This window comes from Anabas testudineus, chromosome 13, assembly GCF_900324465.2.
Source record: "Anabas testudineus chromosome 13, fAnaTes1.2, whole genome shotgun sequence".
Taxonomy (NCBI): domain Eukaryota; kingdom Metazoa; phylum Chordata; class Actinopteri; order Anabantiformes; family Anabantidae; genus Anabas; species Anabas testudineus.
Genome location: NC_046622.1, coordinates 2,851,642 through 2,872,188, shown reverse-complemented (window position 1 = coordinate 2,872,188; position 20,547 = coordinate 2,851,642). Strand labels below are relative to the sequence as shown.

The following is a 20,547-nucleotide window of genomic DNA, read 5'->3' as shown; positions in this document are numbered from 1 at the left end:
ATATAAATACATATAAATATATATAAATATATATAAATACATATAAATATATATAAATATATATAAATACATATAAATACATATAAATATATATAAATATATATAAATATATATAAATATATATAAATACATATAAATACATATAAATATATATAAATATATATAAATATATATAAATATATATAAATACATATAAATACATATAAATATATATAAATATATATAAATACTACATGTTTACTGTTTTGTACTGTGTGTATTTGTTTACCTTGGGGCGGAAGGATCTGGCCTCATCACTGCAGCTCAAGTTCATTTGCCTTCCGCCGGCGCCCTCTGATGGACAGCTGAAGAACTACACTTTCGCTACAGCTACATAACATCTGTTTTCTATTTTCTACGCGTTTGTTCGTTATATGTTTAAAATAGTGAATACAGAACTGTTTTCTAGCCGTATTTGTTAGCGACAGGTAAACTAAAAGTGTAGTTAATACGGCGCTGTCTCTTTAAGCCCACCGAGGGGGGGTCTTTATTTGGCAGGAAGTTAGCGCAGCTAACCGGAAGTCGAATAATGAGGACACAGCGAGGAGCAGAAATTGGCAACGAGTCCAAACGTTGCTCGTCTACACTCGTTTAAAACCTCCCCCGTGATAAAGGTAATAAAAACTAAATGTGACTTTAATTAACGTTAACGTTTATTCCGCTGCTTGGTTGTTCATCGTCTCTATTTTTGGTGTGGTGCGTTTCCTTCGTGAGCGTGTTGGGCGCTTTGTATCTGGGCAGACATGGCTCAGTGTGGTTAGATTACTACAGATCAGACCAGAGTGAAACTAATACTTCAAATTAAACACATCACACACGATTCAGCGGGCTAAATATCACGGACACGCTTTTTACTGGGCGTATAGGTGCTGCTGCGGGTCAGGTAGTTTATATTTGCAGCTCTAAGACGCTTACTGAAGCTTTGCAAACACAGGATTTATACATTTGGGTCGCTCCTGCTCATGCGTACACCTGGTGCAGCCTCACCTGTGATCAGCTGGTACCCAGTGGACCCTGTGTAGTCCACAGTTATGTCCCTCTGATCAGTGGTACAGAAGGTCTATTCAGTGTGGTATTGGTCTAGTAACTAGTGTGCCAATTATCTCTGTGCTTAATTAAGTGGTTAATGATGTGGTGACCAAAGTGTCAGTTAGTATTCAGTTTTTTCTCATTAAAAGACAAACTAATGTATTCAAAAAGTGAAAACGAGCTGCTTGTGTCAACTTCTGCAGAATTGTCTTCATCCTATTTATCGTCTGTGTTACAGGAGGAAGAGACAGCTGAAGAGACAAGTTGGAGGCAGCTATGGTGAGTAAGGCGGAGAAAAAGAAAAGTGAATGTAGTATTGTAGGCCGTGGCAGGAGTAGCGAGGAGATACAAGAAGGCAAAACTCAGCTAAGTTTACCTGCTGCTAAGTTTAGAATTATCCGTATCCTTGTCCCCTCTCTGCCAGTCTTCAGCGGTGGATCTCAAGACCAAGGAGGAGAAGGACGCAGAGCTGGACAAACGGATCGAAGCTCTGAGGAAGAAGAATGAAGCTCTGGTCAAGCGGTACCAGGTATGGAGGTATATGTTTGTATAGATAATAAGAGAAGATAAACTTTCATCCATTTAAATGTTGAAAGAGTGAGTTCAGTAAAGTCACACATTTCAACATCAGTTTATTCAGAACACCTGGATGTTGCTGTATGTGCTTATTTTTCAAATTCATTCACAGTCTGTTTTTATTTAGACTGCTGTAGCTGCTTAGAATCAGGTTTATCTTTTAAAATACAGCTTCAGTCTAATCTCACTTATTCTGTCACTTGATGCCAACAGGAAATAGAGGAGGACAAGAAGAAAGCAGAGCAGGAGGGCATTGCTGTGACAACACCTCGGAAACCCCGTCCCCACGAGTTGGAGACGGACAGAAGAAAGACGGAGAAAGAAAACTTCACAGTCACAGTCGACCTCTCTAAACCGACAGGGGTAAGACTTGATGTAGATCCTCAACTTTACTTAATGTGACATCCACCATATTTGTTTCAATCACCTTCAAACTAAAAGATGAAACCGTTACTCGGGTATAAGAACACTGAAAAGTCTTTCCATCGCTTGATGTTGTTTCATGAGCTGTAGCACAGATAACTTCTTTATCTGCTTTATGACGGTCCTGCAGACAGAGGATGCATCTTATAAACTCTGACAGATTCTCATTAGTGTGATGAGTTTTACCAGCCACACGCCTGCCAGTCTGCCCATCGCACCCTGCATCAGACCTCCTGACCGAACATCAAGCACAATAATTTAGTTCTTCTAGAGTGAAGATGGTTGTTGGGTGGAATCTGTTGACTCTCTGAAAAAGTCATGAGCAAAAAACTTTAAAAACCAACTATATAAACTCAAATCCTAAAAGTAAAGCATAGTCGATGTGAAATTGAGGCTGTTTTTTGAGTCATGAATACAAATATTTGTGCGAATATATAACAAAACTTATCTCAAGGCACTTTATAAAGGTTGAGACCATACAGAATTATACCCTTTAAATAAAGTATTCCTTTGAGCAGCAGTAAATGAGAGTGTAGTGTTTAATTAAAGAAATCTCAAGCAGAAGCAGGCTCAGGGTGGGTGGTCATCTGCCTCCACCGGTTGGAGTTAGTGGAACGAGGAGAGAGAAAAAGTAGCAGATGATGCAAACACGACTATGGGACAAAGACGTAAAAGTTAAACGACAAACAACAGGGACATGAAAAACAGGAGGGGAAATCATAAATATCTTAGAAAATACCCAACACCAAAACACGCATTACTATTATGTCGATACTGCATTAATAATGAGGAAGAGTTTCTAGCTTTCAGTTTTAAAACCACCCTCAGGAGGCACAGGTGAAAAAGAAACCATATGATAAATACCAGTTGTCACCTGATTACCCGAGCAGCTCAAAAATAATGGGTGCGCTCCAACACTGTGCTGGTTTGTGCTAGATGGGTGTGGTTGCTCTTCCATTTAAATTGGGCACAACAAATTACACAAGTGGCTGGTGTCATACTTGACACTTTTGTAAAATCACAAAGGAAATTAATTTAATTAACATATATCTAATTTGATGAGATGGTGCCATCTTTACACTTACATGTACATGTTCATGGCCTAAAAAACGGAAATGTATACTATACAGTATTAAGAATTTGCATATAAAATAAAAAAATAAACTGTAGCACACTAAACATACAATGAGTTCCTGAGTTATCTGTTTCCCATGTTGGTTAGTGATCCATGTAGATCAGCACCTGGTGCACTAAGATTTGATCAAACAAACATTTACAACAATTTTCCCCAAACAGAGCTGAGCACTTACAGCAGCATAATGTTGTAACAGCAGGTTCTGGTGCTTGGTGAACTTCAGTCAGCGTATGAAAGTCCACAAATATCCTGGAAAACGAGCTCTGTAAACTGTTTATCCAGCTCTTTCAGTACATTCTGGGCAGTTTACCAGATCACGGTGTTAACTATACTCGCATCCTAAAGATCATCTGCAGTGCGTCGACGTTTGCTTCATGTGAAACTAATTTACACATCATGAGAAATTAAATCAGCAGAACCAAAAAACTAATCGGCCGCACCTAAACAAAATGCATCACGCTTTTGATTTCACATAAATCTCTAATAAGTCTCTGTCGTTGTTCCCTCTGTGTTTATTTTTACTGTGAGATGCCGTCACGGCCTGATGACAGGAAATGTTTACATGTTCACACAGGTGAGACACCTAAAATAAAACACATGCATCTGACTGTTCTGACACCAGTCACATTGTCAGACGATGAATATGAATAAAATCTAGGACCAAATACAAAAATCTAATTTGTGCCCCTGCAGCATGTAGTGTGAACACAGTCTGATTTGAATATTGTAGAGCAGCATAATGACGGTTATCCAGACATGAAGCAACAGTAGCATTGATTTCTGGACAGTAGTCGCTCATTGTGTTTTTATTGTCTACTAACTCCTGATGGAAAGTTGTGGCTCATAAGAAGCACTCACCAGCTGCTCACCTGCTGTGTCTGTACAGAGGCTTGTAACTCGCATCATTTCATATTATCATCAGACACGTTATTTTAAACAGTCGACTGTAGCTGCTTTAATTAGCTACCAGAGTTGAGTGATGCTGTTGTTATTAAAATTCATGTCATGTTTCTAACTGGCCTCCTGCAGGCTGCAGGGCAGGTGAAGTAGGTGCTAATCAGGTCCTAGAGGGATGGTGGGGTAACGGTGCAGTCACCACCTGCTGAGGCCACAATCAGTGATGTGTGCAGACCCCTGGTGGTAAAACCTGCACAAGTTGCAAGACAAAGAAAGGCCTGAAGGGTGCACTAAGGTTACATTTGTTCCACACGTGTAGCTGTCTGAGTGGATATTGATTCAAGTTCAAAAGGTGAAATTTGATTAGTCTGGTAAACCTCCTCTAATCCTGAAATCCTTAAAAACAGAACACCCACCGCCTCCCCTGTCTCTCGCTCGCACTCTTGTTCATCACCTCACAGCCTCTTCCGTGACACTCACTCCCCATCATGTTGTAGTTTTGCATAATCCACGGCCCTGATTAGTCTTTTGTGCTTTTACACGGCACCAGTTAAAGGCAACTGAGCTTAAATCAAAAGTACAGGGGTCAAATTCAGGACAGGGAATGAGTTCTTCCTCACAAACTCACAAACCTTTTACCACTTTGTTACGAGTCAAATTAACTCTGATTTAAAAGTACATACAGAATGTGTTTTCTTTCTCCCCATTTAGGACAAGAGAGTCGTGAATGACTGGAAAGCTGGAACGCCACGTGGCCGGAAGACATCAGAGGAGAGCGACGGCCACAGGGGGCAGAGCGACGGCCACAGGGGGCAGAGCGACGGCCACAGGGGGCAGAGCGACGGCCACAGGGGGCAGAGCGACGGCCACAGGGGGCAGAGCGACGGCCACAGGGGGCAGAGCGACGGCCACAGGGGGCAGAGCGACGGCCACAGGGGGCAGAGCGACGGCCACAGGGGGCAGAGCGACGGCCACAGGGGGCAGAGCGACGGCCACAGCCCCCCCAGGAGGGCAGGGTCAGGGCGAGTAGGTCGAGGAGGTCAGAGAGGAGGAGGAGGAGGAGGAGGTCGCCAAGAGAGAAGAGATTGGGAACCAAGGACACACAGGGATGGAGAACCTGGGGAGACTGCAGGACAGGGACGCAGAGGAGGAAGGAGAGGAAGGGGAGGAGAAATGGGAGGAGGAGGGACACCAGGAGGCATGGACAGGAAATCCAAGGTGAGTGTGGGTGAACTACTGAGTGTTATTAATAGATTAATTTAAAGTTAGGTCTGGAGCTTGACAAACACCACACGTGTTGCAAGAACAGAAATTCATGCTCTTGCATCAAAAACATGACCAGCAGACTTTTCAAAAACATGTTCAGTTAGCACTGAAATGAGCAAAAAGGATTTCAGGTGAGATCCTGGATGGAGAGGTGCAGACTATTATCTGCAGAGCTAACAGAAGTAAACTGAGGAAAAATACCCATTAAACGAAGCTGCCGTCGCTGTGTCTCCCCTGTTGGTACACAGCACCAATTTTAACGATCTTCATGACAAAGTCACATTCATGTGGCTGTACAGTTACAGTAAGGGTGTGCTGACCTGAAGGGAGAGTTATGACCAACGTTAGCCAGTGTGCTGCTACTGAGTCAAAACAGGTGGTACTTTATGCAACTTTATGCAAATATCGTCTGATGCAGATCTGTGAACTTTCCAGAGTTGAATCCTTCAAATAGTAATTCTGTAACAAATGATTTTGTTTCGTGGACAGGAATGGGAAGAGAAGAGGCGACAGAACATTGAGAAGATGAATGAAGAAATGGAGAGAATAGCAGAATATGAGAGAGGACAAAGGGTATGAGAGAGCCAAGACTTTGGATTTCACTACACATCATATAAATTCACACAGACCTGCCTCTGTTGTTGTTCTCTGACTCTGATATTTGTTGATCTTGTTGATCAGTTGTTTGAAGTGAAGTAACTTTTTGAATTGTGTGTTGATGAGAAACCAGCTTGTTTTTAATTAAGCTTCAGCATTTTAATCATAATGAGTTGTGCTGTAAGTGAAATTACAGGAAACTGATCAAATGTGACAAAGAATTACATTAGAATTCATCTTCTTAGACGGATGGAGACAAGCCGATCCGTAACTTCCTGGACGACCCGAGACGTTCAGGCCCGGCGCCAGACACAGACCGCAAGGAAGGCAGTAGGAGACATGTTCGAAACTGGGGAGGGCTGGACTTTGACAACGTGAAGACACGAGCTGAAATGGAGAAAGAGTGGACTGTAGGTCATAGTCTTTAAAAAGGGTGAAAAAACAACCCTCTACTTTCTCTCAACACAAATTTGATAACTTTGTGACCTGTCCTGTCTCTGTAGAGTCGAAGGCCTGGTCCAAAAGGCTCAGTGGACATGACCATGTCCATGACGGGTCGGGAGAGGTCAGAGTACCTGCGCTGGAAGAAGGAGCGTGAGCAGATTGACGAGGAGAGACTAGCACGCCATCGCAACGCCACAGGCCAGTGGAGACGGGAGTGGGACGCTCAGAAGACAGAAAACATGTAAGGAAGGGGGGGAGGTTATTAAGACTGGTTTATTAAGACTATATTTCTTCTACAGGCTGAATAAAATGACTTTCTCTCTCATATTGAAATTACTGTTAAATCTGTCACATATCTGCAGCATCCAGACATTTAACTAAAAACAGGTGGATTTATATCTGAAGTTTAAAAATTACAGCTGCTCTTGAAGGAGACTTTTAGAAATGATACTGTTTAAATATGTAGATGTGGTATTTACTCAGTCGTCTCCTTGAGAGAGACGTTCAAACTGTGACACTTTTCTCACAGCAGACAAATCACGACATGACAAGTGTGATTATGGGATTGTCGGGTTTGGAAAGGGGAGTGTGTTCAAGCAGCTGTTTGGCCCTCCTGCAAACACTTGTGAAGCTTAAGTTACAAAAACTGAGCAGATTAACCTTCAGACTCCTGCTTATTGGAAAATTGAATGGCAAACGATTAAATGTAAAAGCTGTAAGTCGACCATTAGTCCTCTGACGGTCAGTTTTATCTGCTGGATCTCTTGTTTTCCATCACGTCCATGTGTTGTCAGTTCTTATCTGGTGGTGATTCAGAAAGGACACAGCGTGAATAAAGTCAGTAAACACAGCACATGCAGTTTATCAAGCCTCCAGCAAGGTCCTCGCCCTTGTCAGAGGACGGTAGACGGTTTGTCGTCATCTTTATTCCAACTGACAGGTGCTCTGAGTGGCATGACGCAAAGGACACGCTGATTTTTGTGGTGGGTGCTCGTCTAACCCTGCGGCTTTTTTCACAGGTTCAAGGAGGACCCATGTGTGGCTGCAGAGGGCATCGCATCTGAACAGGGAGGCGGCAGGAGAGGCAAGTCCTACACACACACACACACACACACACACACACACACACACACACACACACACACACACACACACACACACACAGTTGCTGTGGTTACACAACACCTGGCAGGACTAAAACAGAAGCAGACCCCTGATCCACCTCTGTCCCACATCTCTGCTCGTCTGACACGATACTGCTCCAACATGTCGTCACATACACACGGTGTAAACACCAAACACACAGCACCACCCAGCACCACCCAGCTCTTCCAACTTATTAAGACCGTTATGTAAATAAGTTGATTAAACTTGTTATGCAAATGTTTGCTGTATTTCCCTAGAGTCCAAATCAACCTCTTAAGCCACGGTCGTGTTGATCTCAGCTTTCAAAAGGACCCAGTTTTCCTTAATGGGTATAAACGGCAGGGAAATAACAATAACATAACATACACCACCATACACTGGCCAAAATATACAATTTAATATTGCTCATCTTTCTCATTAATCAGTCTATTAACTGCCGATCACACAGAGACCAAAGTTATTTGTTAAAATGATTCACACATCATTCTTGCTGCTTCTCTAAAGGAGTCACAGCCACAGCTAAATTCTAGGGATTTAGTTCATTTCTGGCCAAAACGTTGCTAGATGTGTAAACAAAACAAAAACTGACAATAAAATTATCCAGAAAGGGGCGAAATTAGCAGAAAGTCACGTGACCACGTGCCAAAATAACTTCAGCTTCGTCCTTGTTCAGGTTCCGTGATAACATGTTGTTTTCCTTTAAGCATGTGTAAAGATGCTGTAGATCGATGTGAATACAGCTTCATGTCACTATATTATTATTGTTATTATTAAAATATGTCTGAGTGAGATGTTGATTTATTTCAAAGAAAAACTGCTGGATTTACGTCACATCACATCCGTCATCTCAGTGTGTCGTGTGTGTTTTAGCTCTCCGCTGTTCATTTTGATTTAGTAGGGAGATTAATGATGTTTATATGGATGATGTCGTCTTTGGTTTCTCTTGTGGACGTGGTGTTTGTGTACATGTGATGGATACACTGTAATATATGTGTGTGTGCGCATCCTCTCTGCAGCCCGGGGACGTAACTCTCGTACAGAGCCTCGGGGCAGGGCCTCAGGTTAGACCACAGCATGGGTCTGAGATTACATTGTGTGTTTTTGTGTGTGTTTTTTCTTTTTTGTCTGTTTGAAACACAAACACCTGCACCCTGTACTAAACTCCCCACCCCCACAGCCCTGACTCACCCTCCTGAGTCACCCATCCCTGAACTTAGTCCACTGTTAAATCTTATTTGCACCTTTTATGTACCCAGAGAGGCTCATAATGAATCGTGTGTAACTTGAAATTGAAAGTTTTAAAAGTAAGTGAACGTCTTGCAGACATTTAAGATGACAAAGAAATCCTGGATTTGGCCTTTGATCTAAACATGAAGCTTCACAGACCTTTAGATTTGCTGATCATCTTTTTGCTGGCAGCACTTCAGAAGCGTCCGACTGCACACACACAACACAGCAGGACGATGAACAGCTCCTGTGAACTGTTGTTAGTGTTGTTCTCAGAACCTTGTGGGTGATGTTTGACATTTGTCTTTCCAGAGATCCACTAGGAATTCAAATGACGTGTTGTTTATCCGATCTTCCAGCCTCTAATGTTCTGGGAGAAGGTTTAACAATAAAAAACGCTGTTCAATCCTGACTAGAACTGCAGCGTATATTACTGGTTATGGAAGTTCACAGTCATCACGTTAAAGCCTGCTCTTGCTCTTGTGTATGCGTCTCCCCGGTGTGTGTGCATTTCTTTCTTGTTTAACATTTTTAATTTCTGCTATGACTCGAGTGTCCTCTTCACAGCCTCAGGTTCCTCTGTTAAATCTTTTCATCTTCATCCTCTATCTCTATATATTTTCTTCTCCTCACTGATCCCTTCCTTTCTTTTGCACTTGTGGCTTTGTCTTTGACCTTTTTATCACATTCTCCATTATTCTCTCATCGTCTGAGCTCTTATCCTCCTCCCCTCCTCTCTCTACCTCCATCTCTTCCTCCTCCTGCCTCCCTCCCCTCGTCTCACATCTCTTGCTAACTTTGACTGTTCTCAGTCCTTCACACCTTGGATTTCTTTCCACCTTTCTTTGCCCTCTTTCTCTGACTTTGAGAGAGGTGATGATTCATTCATCATTTCAGAGGCTGCAGTTTGTGCTTCTGATGAGCTCTATTGCATTAAACAGAAAAGGATTTCTGTTTTCTAGCCTACCCTCGCTGATGTAAATGCAGTGATCTTCTTTGCTTCCCTCCCACGCACAGTCCCCAAAGCATCAGCAAGTACACATTTGACCTTGTCCCTCGGTTCAGATGGACTCTGCTAGTGTTTGACGCTGCAGAACTGCTGCTGTCACACGCGTCCTGAATTTGTTGTTATATAAGAAACAGACTGAAGCAGCAGGAAGGACAGAACAGAAACAGGACTAGATCAACTCAACTGGTCTTGTATTTACCTACACTTCTTTAAATATATATAGTTTTTACAGAACATGGTTAAAATGAATTTTTGAATGACCTTATTGTACAGACGTTACATTATATATATCTGTGTCATAATCTTGATCATTATCTTGATCTGTATCAGCAGGAATATATCACGATGCAGACACAGTGCTACGATGCAGTGTTACGGTTCAATATACTGCAGCACTGCAAGCAAGGCGATATGTGCAGTAAGAGTTGTAAAGTCTTTATGTAATCAGAACATCTATTTAGCTGAAACACAAAAACATTTCTCTCTCTTAAATCTTTGCACCATCATTATCATCAGATTATCACTTCTGTGTATCCCCTTTTAAGTGTTATGTGTTGACATTGAAAAACTGAATCACAAAGTGTGTCTTGCCTTTTTAAAAACTACTGAAGTGGCTGTGATAATAATAAACACACGTCCATCATCTCTTTTCTCTTTTTTCAGTCCTTCTTCTCTCTGATTCCCTCTGTCTTAAAAAAATAATTACAAAACAACTTGATGTGCACATTATCTCCTCCAGATGACAACAAGAAGCCTCCTAAAGCTCCGACATTTGGCGACTTCCTGTCCCAGGGCAGGACCCAGGGGCCACGAGGGGACCGAGGCAGAGGCAAGAGTCGAGGACAGAAACCGAGCTACAGGTAAATCATCCCCTACTCGTTAATGGTCACACATTACTTTTTATTAAAAATATGTATTTTACTCGGTAAATGTGTGTTTGTACACTGAACCTCTGACACTCTGGATGCTTTTGACAGTATGCATGACAACCGCTGGGAAAGCGAGAAAGTAGAGGAGAAGGAGAAAGAAGACAAGACAAAGAAAGAGGAAAAGGAAAAGGCTGAAAAGGAGAAGGAGGAAGAAAAACCGAAACCACCTGCAGCACAGAAGGTACTGTAGGAGGCCTGATAATACAAATAGCTGCAGCTGAGCATTGCTGCACAGCAGCTCCAGTCAAGCTACCAGCAGTACATGAAAGTAGCTTTAGGACAGATAACAACATATTTTCACAGTTCATCACATCGCTGCTTTTATGTGAAACAAGTAGACTCTGTGGTTTCATCAGCTCTTTGAAGCATTTTAATATGTGCAACTTTCTCTATGAGCCACAATCTGTACAAATAATGTTAACTGTTAATGAGAAGCTGGTGAGCACAGTGGAGAATATTCTCTCAACAGCTTGTTTTTGCTTCCTCCTTTTTTGGCTTTCAACAGGTGGAGGAGAAGAATAAAGATGGAGACGAAGATGAAGATGAGTGGGAGGATGCCAGCGATGGAGAAGATGTTGAGGAAGGGAGCGACTTGGAACATGACTCCAGGGGCGATGAGAAGAAAGACACTGAGAAGGAGAAACCAGCCAAGAGCAAAGACAACTCCCCTACGTCCCCTACACCTCGTTCTCGACCCGCATCTGGAGGAAGCCCCAAGGAGCAGCGGACTCCCAGGCCGAAGGTCCATATCCCACCTCCAGGAGCTGCTCAGGAGTCTCCAGAGGGAGGCAAACCCCTCAGCCCCTTCTCTCCACTGGACGGCCACAAGCCTGTGTCAGACTGGGGAGAGGAGATGGAGATGCTGTCGCCCCGAAGCAGCATGGGAGGTGAGAGCCCACTGAAACCCCCGAGCATTGAAGCCAGCCCCCCCCAGAAGAAGGAGCAGGATGAGAAGGAGCCAGAAAGCAAAAGTGTCACCTCCAGTGAACCTGCTGAGCCACAGAAAGAGGAGAATACAGGTAGGACACGTATCCCTACTGTTCAGTAGGTTTAGTTTTTGATTTCCTGGAGCTCAGATGTCAGTGAAAGTCTTGGTTCGTGTTTCTACTGAGATTGAGCACAAATACGGCATAAAAAGCATAAGATGGTTCCTTTGAAGGCCATGTTTGGTCAGCGTGAAGCTGCAGAGGCACCTGAAGATGGCAGGATGATGACAGCTGTGAGATTAATATGTAATGCAATAAATTATTTCTGTTAAACCAGTGAAGGAGTCTGAAAAGGAGGTCTTCAGGTGTAGTAATAGGAGTCCAAACATGGTCATATTGAAATAAATCTCTGGTTTGGACGTAGCGTGCAGAACAGTTTTTCTTCAGTACAGCTGTGTGGAGCAGACCTTTCTAGTGACCGACTGATCAGTCTGAGCTGCATGTGATTAAATCGTTTGTCCACATATTGTCATTAGATGTCATTGTGTGAACATCAGCTCTGCTTTCTGAGAGAAGAGAACTTGAACCTGGAGCATCACCTGTCATTTGTGTGCACACTGTCAGTAATTAGGTGACAAAACCTGAATCCAGTAATAGCTGTACTGTTGTCAGTAAAAAGATCAGTGTACTGACGTTCTGCTGATCTTTCTTATATCTTTGGTGTCTCCGTTTGTCCCATGATACCTGTCCTGGATTTGTATCAACCTCTAGATAATAAGCTGTTTGTAGACAGAGATTCAGTTTGAAATGAACCTTTTCTCTGACTCATTGATTTTCTGACTCTCTGCTCAACCTCATTTGTGTCTCAACACTTCCCACTTCTCTACACCTCCTTTCCTTTTCTCCATCTTTGTCCTTTTCATGATCAACCATAGATGTTTCTCTGGATGAAATTAAAGCCCAGCAGACTGTGATGGTGTCAGAACCAGAGTGTGTCCCCTCAGACTCGTCTGCTGCCTCTCCACCTGACCCCACCCTGCCTGAGGTCTCTGACTGCAGCCCCTCTGTGTTTTCTGCCCCGGTCCCCTCTGAGGTCAGTGGGACGGCTGAGACGATGGACCAGGATACGCCAGCGGCACCATGTCAATCAGAAGGTAATGAAAACCTCAAAAAGCCACGACTGTGGTTCTGTGAGACTCTGCTGGTGCTATTGTGCATAATAAAACAGTCATATTCGTTATGATCAGTGGTTTTTCCTAAAGAGCAGCTGGATTCTTTGAAAGTGTAACATGGTGAGATTAGACCTCCCGTGTCTTCGTCTCCCTCCAGTAGTTGTTGAGGTATTTCAGACCCCACTAGTGCAGTAACAGACCAACATTTCTATGAACTCAGAAGGTAAGACATACTGATTTCTCTTTGACAGGTGACGAACTGGACACCCCTCCCTCTCCCACTGTCCCTGAGGCCGACCAGAGCTCCTCTGAACCAGCAGCAGGGACGGACGATGCCACGGCGTCTCCTGTGACCATCGCCGCTCCAGGAGCTGAGTCAGCGGAGCCCTCGGAGCAGCCGTCCTCAGGTGCGGTCATTATCAGTGACTTTGAAACAGTGGCTTTCTGTAAGAAACCTCGTGCCTACGTCTAACATCCTGTCTCACGTCACTTTTCACCTTTTTATTTTTGACTGTTTCTCCTTCTGTCAGCTTTACTTTTTGTTTTTGTTTCTTCATCTTTTATATAAATCGTAGTGGGAGCTTTTTGATGGCATCATGAACTCAGACATATTTAAACACTCACATATCATCTGAGCCTTTTGCCTGGTTTCTGGACTTGACACCAGCCGGTTTTGTTTTCACTGCCTCCAACCAATCAACACCCCCCTTACAAACTCCTGCTCCTCCTGTGATGGACTGAAAGTGCTAATTCCACCTCCTGTAATACCCTGTGCTGTCTTACTCCCCTTCTGGTGTATACTCCCCTGTCTCTCCTCCTTCTGTTTTCCTTTCTGTTTATCATGTAAAACCTTTTTTTATGTGCCTGTAATGAAAATGCTTACACTGCTGCATGACATGCTGCCTGCATTACCAAACCCTGGTGTACTGCTTCTTACCCGCTATACCTAATTTATCCTGGTGTTAATGTAAAAATGAGCATTTGCTGTTTGCATTCATGGCATCTTGGAAATCAGATAAACTGCATATAAACAAACTAAAATATACTTTGCAGTATGTTTTCAGAAACTAATCACAAACTGTTGACTGTGAGTAGATCTGGGTGGTACACAGATTGAGAGGGTGATACTCTCAGCCAACGGCTTAGAAATCTATCCACTAATCAGGGCCCGTATTTATCAAGTCTCCGTGCAGGGAATCGCTCCAGACATGTTTTGGTCCTAAATTTAGGCTGAAGATTAAAATCATTTTATTGAAATTCCCAACTTCTGAAATCACTTTATCCAATGTTAGGGAACTCTCCAGATGTTTCCTGATGTGTATCACACATTCATCTGAACTGTGTGTTAGTGAGTAAAATAATTCTGATGCAGTGAAATTCAAAGTCACTAATGGAGTAATGACAACACTTTCTGATAGAAGTCTAAACCTGCAAACAGGCATTTAGAGCCCGAGGCCTTGTGCATGTGCAGAGGAGAACACATGCTCACGTCCTCACAGCGTTTATAACGTACACATCTCTGACACTCATAAATCAAGCTTTAACTCCTCCAGCACCTAAAGGTAATGTGCTTGATGAGGGTCTCGAGCCGACTAAATCTTATATGATTAAGTTGTCTCCCTGTGGCTGGATGTCACCTTCATAATGAAGGATATCACAACTTAATTACACGGGGAAATGGATTATACTGGTGGGTTTTCCACATGTAGGGCACAGAACAGGAGGGTTTGGACAGGAAAAGAGAAGACTTCATGTCCTTCACCGAGCGACGTGCTGTCCTTTTACATACAGACATTTTCTTCAGCCAGTGTTAACTTACAGGCTGTTGTTCCTGTTTAGCTCTATTATATGATAGCAGTCATTTAGAGCTGCTTGGTAGATGTATTTATGTTTGATCTATTAGTTTACTTATTAGTTACTTATCTATACATATAAAAAGAGGGGTGCCATTTTTTATATTTCGATGTTTTATGACCTACTGTTGTCGCACTGTTCCAGAAGTGTATTCTCCGTCCTGAAATAAGGGAAGTTAATGACACTTCCTAAGTATCCCCCTCCTAAAGTCAGTGAGATGTGCTGTTTTTGGTTCTGAGACACTTTAATTATTAATATAAACCCAGATTTTCTCACATACACATTTAAATTCTGATGTACCTCCCACTTTTTATAGTCGCCTGTGGAAGGTGAAACTTTACTAAAGCTCAAAATCCTCCATTAGCTAAAAGAAACAATCGTCTGCAGAACTCGTCCCACCAGCAGTTTCCCGTTCTTATTCGCCATGAACGCAGCTTGTCTTCAGCTCCTGCTCAGTTTCTGATTTATAACTGGTTTATAACTTTTCCATCAGATCTTTAATTGTTTCGTCTGCACCGCTTCACTGCTCATGTTAACGTCCTTATACTGGTTTTACTTCTGTTGTTTTCTCCTTCTATGTTTGAACATGTCTGTGTTATTTTCCCCCTGTGAAATACCTAATGTGTTGTTTTAGTCAAATAGTTTTTCATTCTGTGCCAAACCATAAAAAGGCTTTAGACTCCACTTGGAGAACACATGGATCCAAAGCAGCTCACAGTACCAGGAATAAGTGGTGTGTGCGTTTTGAGCACGGGAACCATCAGTGGGAATTCAAATCACTCACCCTGGTTAGAATCCGTGTTTTGCTTCATGTTTTCCTGTATGTGGTATTTTAAAAGTGAGTGAGCTAAGTGGATAAACCACAGACCAGAGGAAATGAAGCTGCTCTCCTTACAACCACTTAGCTTGTGGTTTTGTTTCTCTGGCTAATGGTAAAAAAAAAAAAACACATCTTCATCAACGTGGACTTAAACTCACACAGTAACATTTAAACATGGGAAATGTTGCTTTGGTTGTTGGGAAGTACAAAACTCAACACTCAAGTAAAAGTACTCCAGTAGAGATACCACTTAAAGTACATGCTCGACTCCATGTTTAAAGAAGGAACACAAAAAGGTCTGGTTGTTTGTTAGTGGACGGCTGCTACCGAACTGGGAGGCTGGATTTACAGCATGTCAGAGGACAAGTGGACCTGTTGGTCGGACTGTGGAGAAACTGTGATTAGAACACGGTCAGTGTTGTCTAGTGTCGAGAAAAAGCACAAAGTGAAGGTAACGGCTTCAGAAAGATGACAGCAGATTATTAAGATGCTGTGTACTGGGGATGGATGACGTGAAGCATAATCTAGTCACAGCATGAAGAGAAGCAGTGTGTGCAGAGTACAGAACAGACAGTGTTTTATCTGCACAGGACGGTGTAAACACAAGTGAAGCGGAGACAAATACGGGTGGAAGAGTGGAGCTGATGTGTTTAGTTTTAAGACATGGTTATTGTTGGTGGAGAGAAGGCTGGTCTTCAGTGTCTGTGGCTGATTCCCCTGTGAGAGGGGTCAGACGTGAGGTTCTTTGTCTGATCAGGGAGGTCTGTGAGAGTCTGACACTCGCTCTCTAACAAAAACCTCTTATTTAGATTTAAAGCTTTTTTTATTTTTAATACTTGAACGCACCACATGAATTTAAGCATTGGTGCTGCTGTCGTCTTCTCTTTGCTGATCCCATTTACACTTGTCCTGATGACTCATTTTTGATAAACAGCAGCAGTCAGATGAGCTCATGTGGGCATTGGGAGTGTCTGCGTGCACGTGCACGTCTGTTGATGTGATTGTGCAGCAGTGTTGTGTGTGTGTGTGTGTGTGTGTGTGTGTGTGTGTTGAGTTGGTGTCAGGGTGGAGATGAGGAAACCAGGGAAATTAGAGGCACAATTAAGTTTTTAAAAGCCTTTTCAGAGGAAATGAGCTGCAGCCTGCTGGACAGATGATCGGGCAGATAGGATGGAGGTCGTTTGAAGTCTGATTGAATTAGATCTTGTGATGTTTCTGAGGCTCCACAGTGGAAAATGAGACTGTGGATGGAGATGAATGGCACTAATCACTCAAGGACCAGCAAACACCCATATTACAAACCAGTAAAAGTATTCTGGAAATCTGTGAGCCAGTGCTTTTTGAGGGCGTGATTGTTGATGCCATAAAACACCCAGTGACTTTGAGAAAGGATGAGTCTTGGTGATATCCGGGAGCAAAATAGCTGCTATAAGTGGGTCCCATTTGCAGGACAGGTAATGATAAAACTGATGCTACGTTTGCACTAACGACAAATGATACCATTAAAACAATCCTGTTCCCCACGTTCCCGGTCTTTTGACTAAGCTAATCTACCCTCACAATCGAGCTGCAGACACAGGAGACTCTCTAGAGGATGGATGCCTGGAACTGACGGAGTCAAACTTTAGGCTACACAGGTACTAGAATACTAAAAACCTCACTCGTAGATACGACATAAACCAACGCTCTGTTACTCTAATTTAAAGTGCTATTAAAATTTGACATAATGAGCTGACTGTGCTTGTTACTGCACAAATACGTGGCCCGATCCACACTCTGGTGTTCTCATCACGATATATTCTCTAAAGTTAATTTTTACTGTAAATTCATATTCAGCTTTTTGATATTTAGTGTACCCTGTTTAAGACTTAAAGATCAGGATCAGTTCTTGCAGCTGCATGATTGAGTATTAATTATTAGTCACTCTGCATGTGATTATTTCCTCAGTTCAGCAGCTGAGTAGCTGAATGAGAAGATTAATGGCAATAATTCTGCAGGAGTAACAGGAAAGATTCTTCCCGGGGATGTTAGCTCTATGAAAACGTGCACGCTTATGGTACTGTGATGTGCTTTGGATATAGAGACACACACACACACACACGTTCCTGTGCAGTGTGTGACCTCCTGCACCACTTCCTCCCTGTGTTTGTATCAACAGGCTGAAGCCTTTGGGAACAGACAGACATCTGAGGAGGATGGAAAATCAAAGGAAGAGGAGACGGATGAAGACGTCACACAACTCATCACCGGAGTGGTCGTCACACATAAAAACATAATGGACCATCCTCTTTTTAGCGCTCTGTCTCTAAACTGTTTTCAAGTGTTTCGAGTCAGCGGGTCTGATCACCTGCGGGTTGGTTGCCATGTTTTGTCTCATTCTGTTAAATATTAAGAAGCTCAGAGTTAAAGTGTCAGTCACTGGTTTTCAGTAATGAAAAGCTTTAAAATGCTTTGTTCTCACAGTGGGGTCTGAAGTTTCCTGTAGAAATTATTGTCACAAATCGGCAACAAGCCCAGTTTTCAGCTATGAGGAGTGTTTAAGGTGTCAACAAGAACACTGATTGTTCGTAAGCTCATTTAGCAAAAGTCCTTTTCCCATTTCATGATGGCCCTAAACTAAGCAGACGCCTGCTGAGCCCGACCACCTCACTGTGAGTGAAGTAGAACTTGTGGGTTTGCGTCTCAAGAACATGTATGTAGAAAAAAAAAAACACGACACCAAGTCCTAACTGGTCTGATACCAGTTTATAGCTCACTGCTGTGGAGCTCCACATACTCTTAGAATATTTAAATAAATCAACATGTCTGCTGACAGAACAGTCGGAGGTTTGGTTTTGTTTTGCTGGTATCAACCAACGCAGCCTCAAACAGAAGCTACAGAGGTTTTTTATTTTTATTTTTTTTAAGTTGACTGCATGATTCCATCAGGAAACGCAAACGCCTGCCTCATGATGTCATTACATCCAGTCCTGGTGCGTTTCTCTAAACTTAGAGACGTCCTAACACAGACACCACAACATTAACATTTACAGACGTTACAGTAAAACACAGTTATTAAACTCCAGCCTCAGCTGGGTCACCTCACAGCCAGGAAATCAGAACGCCACCAGGAAAAGACTCTCACGAGTTCATAGAAAGACATGAAACTCCTCAACACAGTGAGAGCCGCTGGATACTGAACACACACGGACACACTTTATCCAGAGTGCAGCACCGGAGCTGTGTAGAGCAGGTTCCTGTACTGACCACAGACACGCAGCTTCTGCCAGTAGCATGTTCCACACTTCTAACTTCACACACACCTCTGGACAAACGATCTGCTTTATACTATTAACATTTTACCTGTCGAGCTCCTGATGAATATATTAGAAACGAACGGATCGTTTTTCTGCAGGACGACGCTGATTAACTCTCACTAAACACTCTCACTCTCTTTTTGTTGAGACAGTATTTGCAGCTCAGTATTCCTCAAACCGGACTCGGGACTCGCTGCAGTGAGGCTGTGAGCGAGTGTGGCAGCCATCTTGTGACTTTTCTGTCAGTGATCTCGGCTCCATTAGTCTTCCTGATGCAGAGATGGGACTCCACCCGTCAGCCTGCTCCAGACCCCACTGACACTTTTTAAACCATCTTTATCTTTTACATTAAAGGCGCTTTGAGGGATTCCTCATGTCAAATCTACACAAACACCAATTCTGTACAATTTGGTGTTTTAATGATGTGTTTCACATTTTCACTGTCATTTTGAGAATCGATCGGAGCCCAACTCTGCACAGAGATCTGTCCTTTCCGTCCTCTTAATTAGACAGTTTGCTCCTAAAATCACTGGCTTCATTCCAAAATGAAAAAACAAGCCACTTAAAGAGCTTTTTAAAATTTAAACAGATATAATCATCTATCTGGAAACAGAGACGTGCATTAAATTACTCATCGTGGACTAACAGTGATGTTTGCTGCTGTTTTGATGTTTTATTTTGGAATGAAACCTTCACTTATACCTCAGCAGACCAAGGGCTTTAGTTTGGTTTGTTTCCTGCGGACGGCTCGGTCTGTGAATGGTGTCAGTCGTAGCGACTCGCCTGTGGCGTTTGAGGACAGGGGGTTAAATGAGACGCTTTAATGTTGTGTTCTGCATCAGATGAATAAAAGTGATACATCTGGAGTGAGAGGAGCTGCAATATGTACAGTTTTTAAATGGAAATGATCATTCCACCACAGGGTGTTTGTGAATAATGAAGCCTGAGAGCTAGAAGAACTATCTTTTTATGTTTTGTTGTTTTCTGAGCTTCGATGATTGTATTTAAAGCAGTAGGTATTTCATCCGTTTCTACTATGTCTTCCTGTTTGATACATCGCTTTGAGAACTAACTGCATTTGCCTTTTCAGAGTGGTTTGCAGCTGTTTTCATGAGACGATCAGGACTAGCATGAATCCAGAATTGTAGCTTTTTAATGTTCGTGTATCAGCCATAGGTGAAATCATCGACCTCAGACACAGAGCGGGAGTCAGTCCCGGTGTTTGTTCCAACATAAAATGTAAAGACGCCGCCGTTTCAGCAGGTTTTGTTTTTTCTCTTTTAGCCAATAAATGTTTTTCTTTGATGTCTTAAGTCAGATGTGTTTTCTCTCTGTCTCTAACACGACGCCTCCTGACAACTGTGCAGTGAGTCGATGTTGGATGTTCACAAGCTGCACATGATCACATCCACTGATGAATGAACCCTGCTGCCTCTTCATGACACATGAAGGCTGTAGAACATCCACTCGGCCTCTTGCTCCTGACCGGAGTGCCGTGTCTTTGTTTGACTCTTGTGCCTGATTGTGACCTTGGCTGCTGCAGAACAGTGTAGTTATTCTGCTGTCAGGTGTGACCAGGGTTAGAAACCCCCTCTCGGGTGTCTGCAGGCTGCAGCTTGTGGTTCAGGTGGAGTAGGAGAGGCTCCTGGTGGTTTGGACCCCTCTTTCATGAGGTCCTTGGTGGGGGTTATCTGTGGATGCTCTGCGCCTGCATCGCTCCCATCTTCTGCTGCGGGACGTTTCTCTCAAACTATGACCCAAT

The 20,547-nt window shown here is 42.9% G+C and overlaps 1 protein-coding gene across 1 annotated transcript; it reads left to right on the top strand.

Moving 5' to 3' along the window:
• The first annotated feature begins 518 nt into the window (after positions 1 to 518).
• Positions 519 to 20,090, top strand: ccdc9 (coiled-coil domain containing 9). The gene is made up of 15 exons (XM_026369628.1): positions 519 to 653; positions 1,307 to 1,347; positions 1,493 to 1,597; positions 1,858 to 2,007; positions 4,811 to 5,317; positions 5,855 to 5,938; positions 6,208 to 6,372; positions 6,466 to 6,647; positions 7,426 to 7,490; positions 10,528 to 10,648; positions 10,766 to 10,898; positions 11,223 to 11,736; positions 12,579 to 12,797; positions 13,067 to 13,222; positions 17,648 to 20,090. The coding sequence occupies exons 2-15, from the start codon at positions 1,345 to 1,347 to the stop codon at positions 17,650 to 17,652; spliced, it is 2,409 nt and encodes an 802-aa protein (XP_026225413.1). The 5' UTR covers positions 519 to 653; positions 1,307 to 1,344; the 3' UTR covers positions 17,653 to 20,090.
• Positions 20,091 to 20,547: the final 457 nt, after the last annotated feature.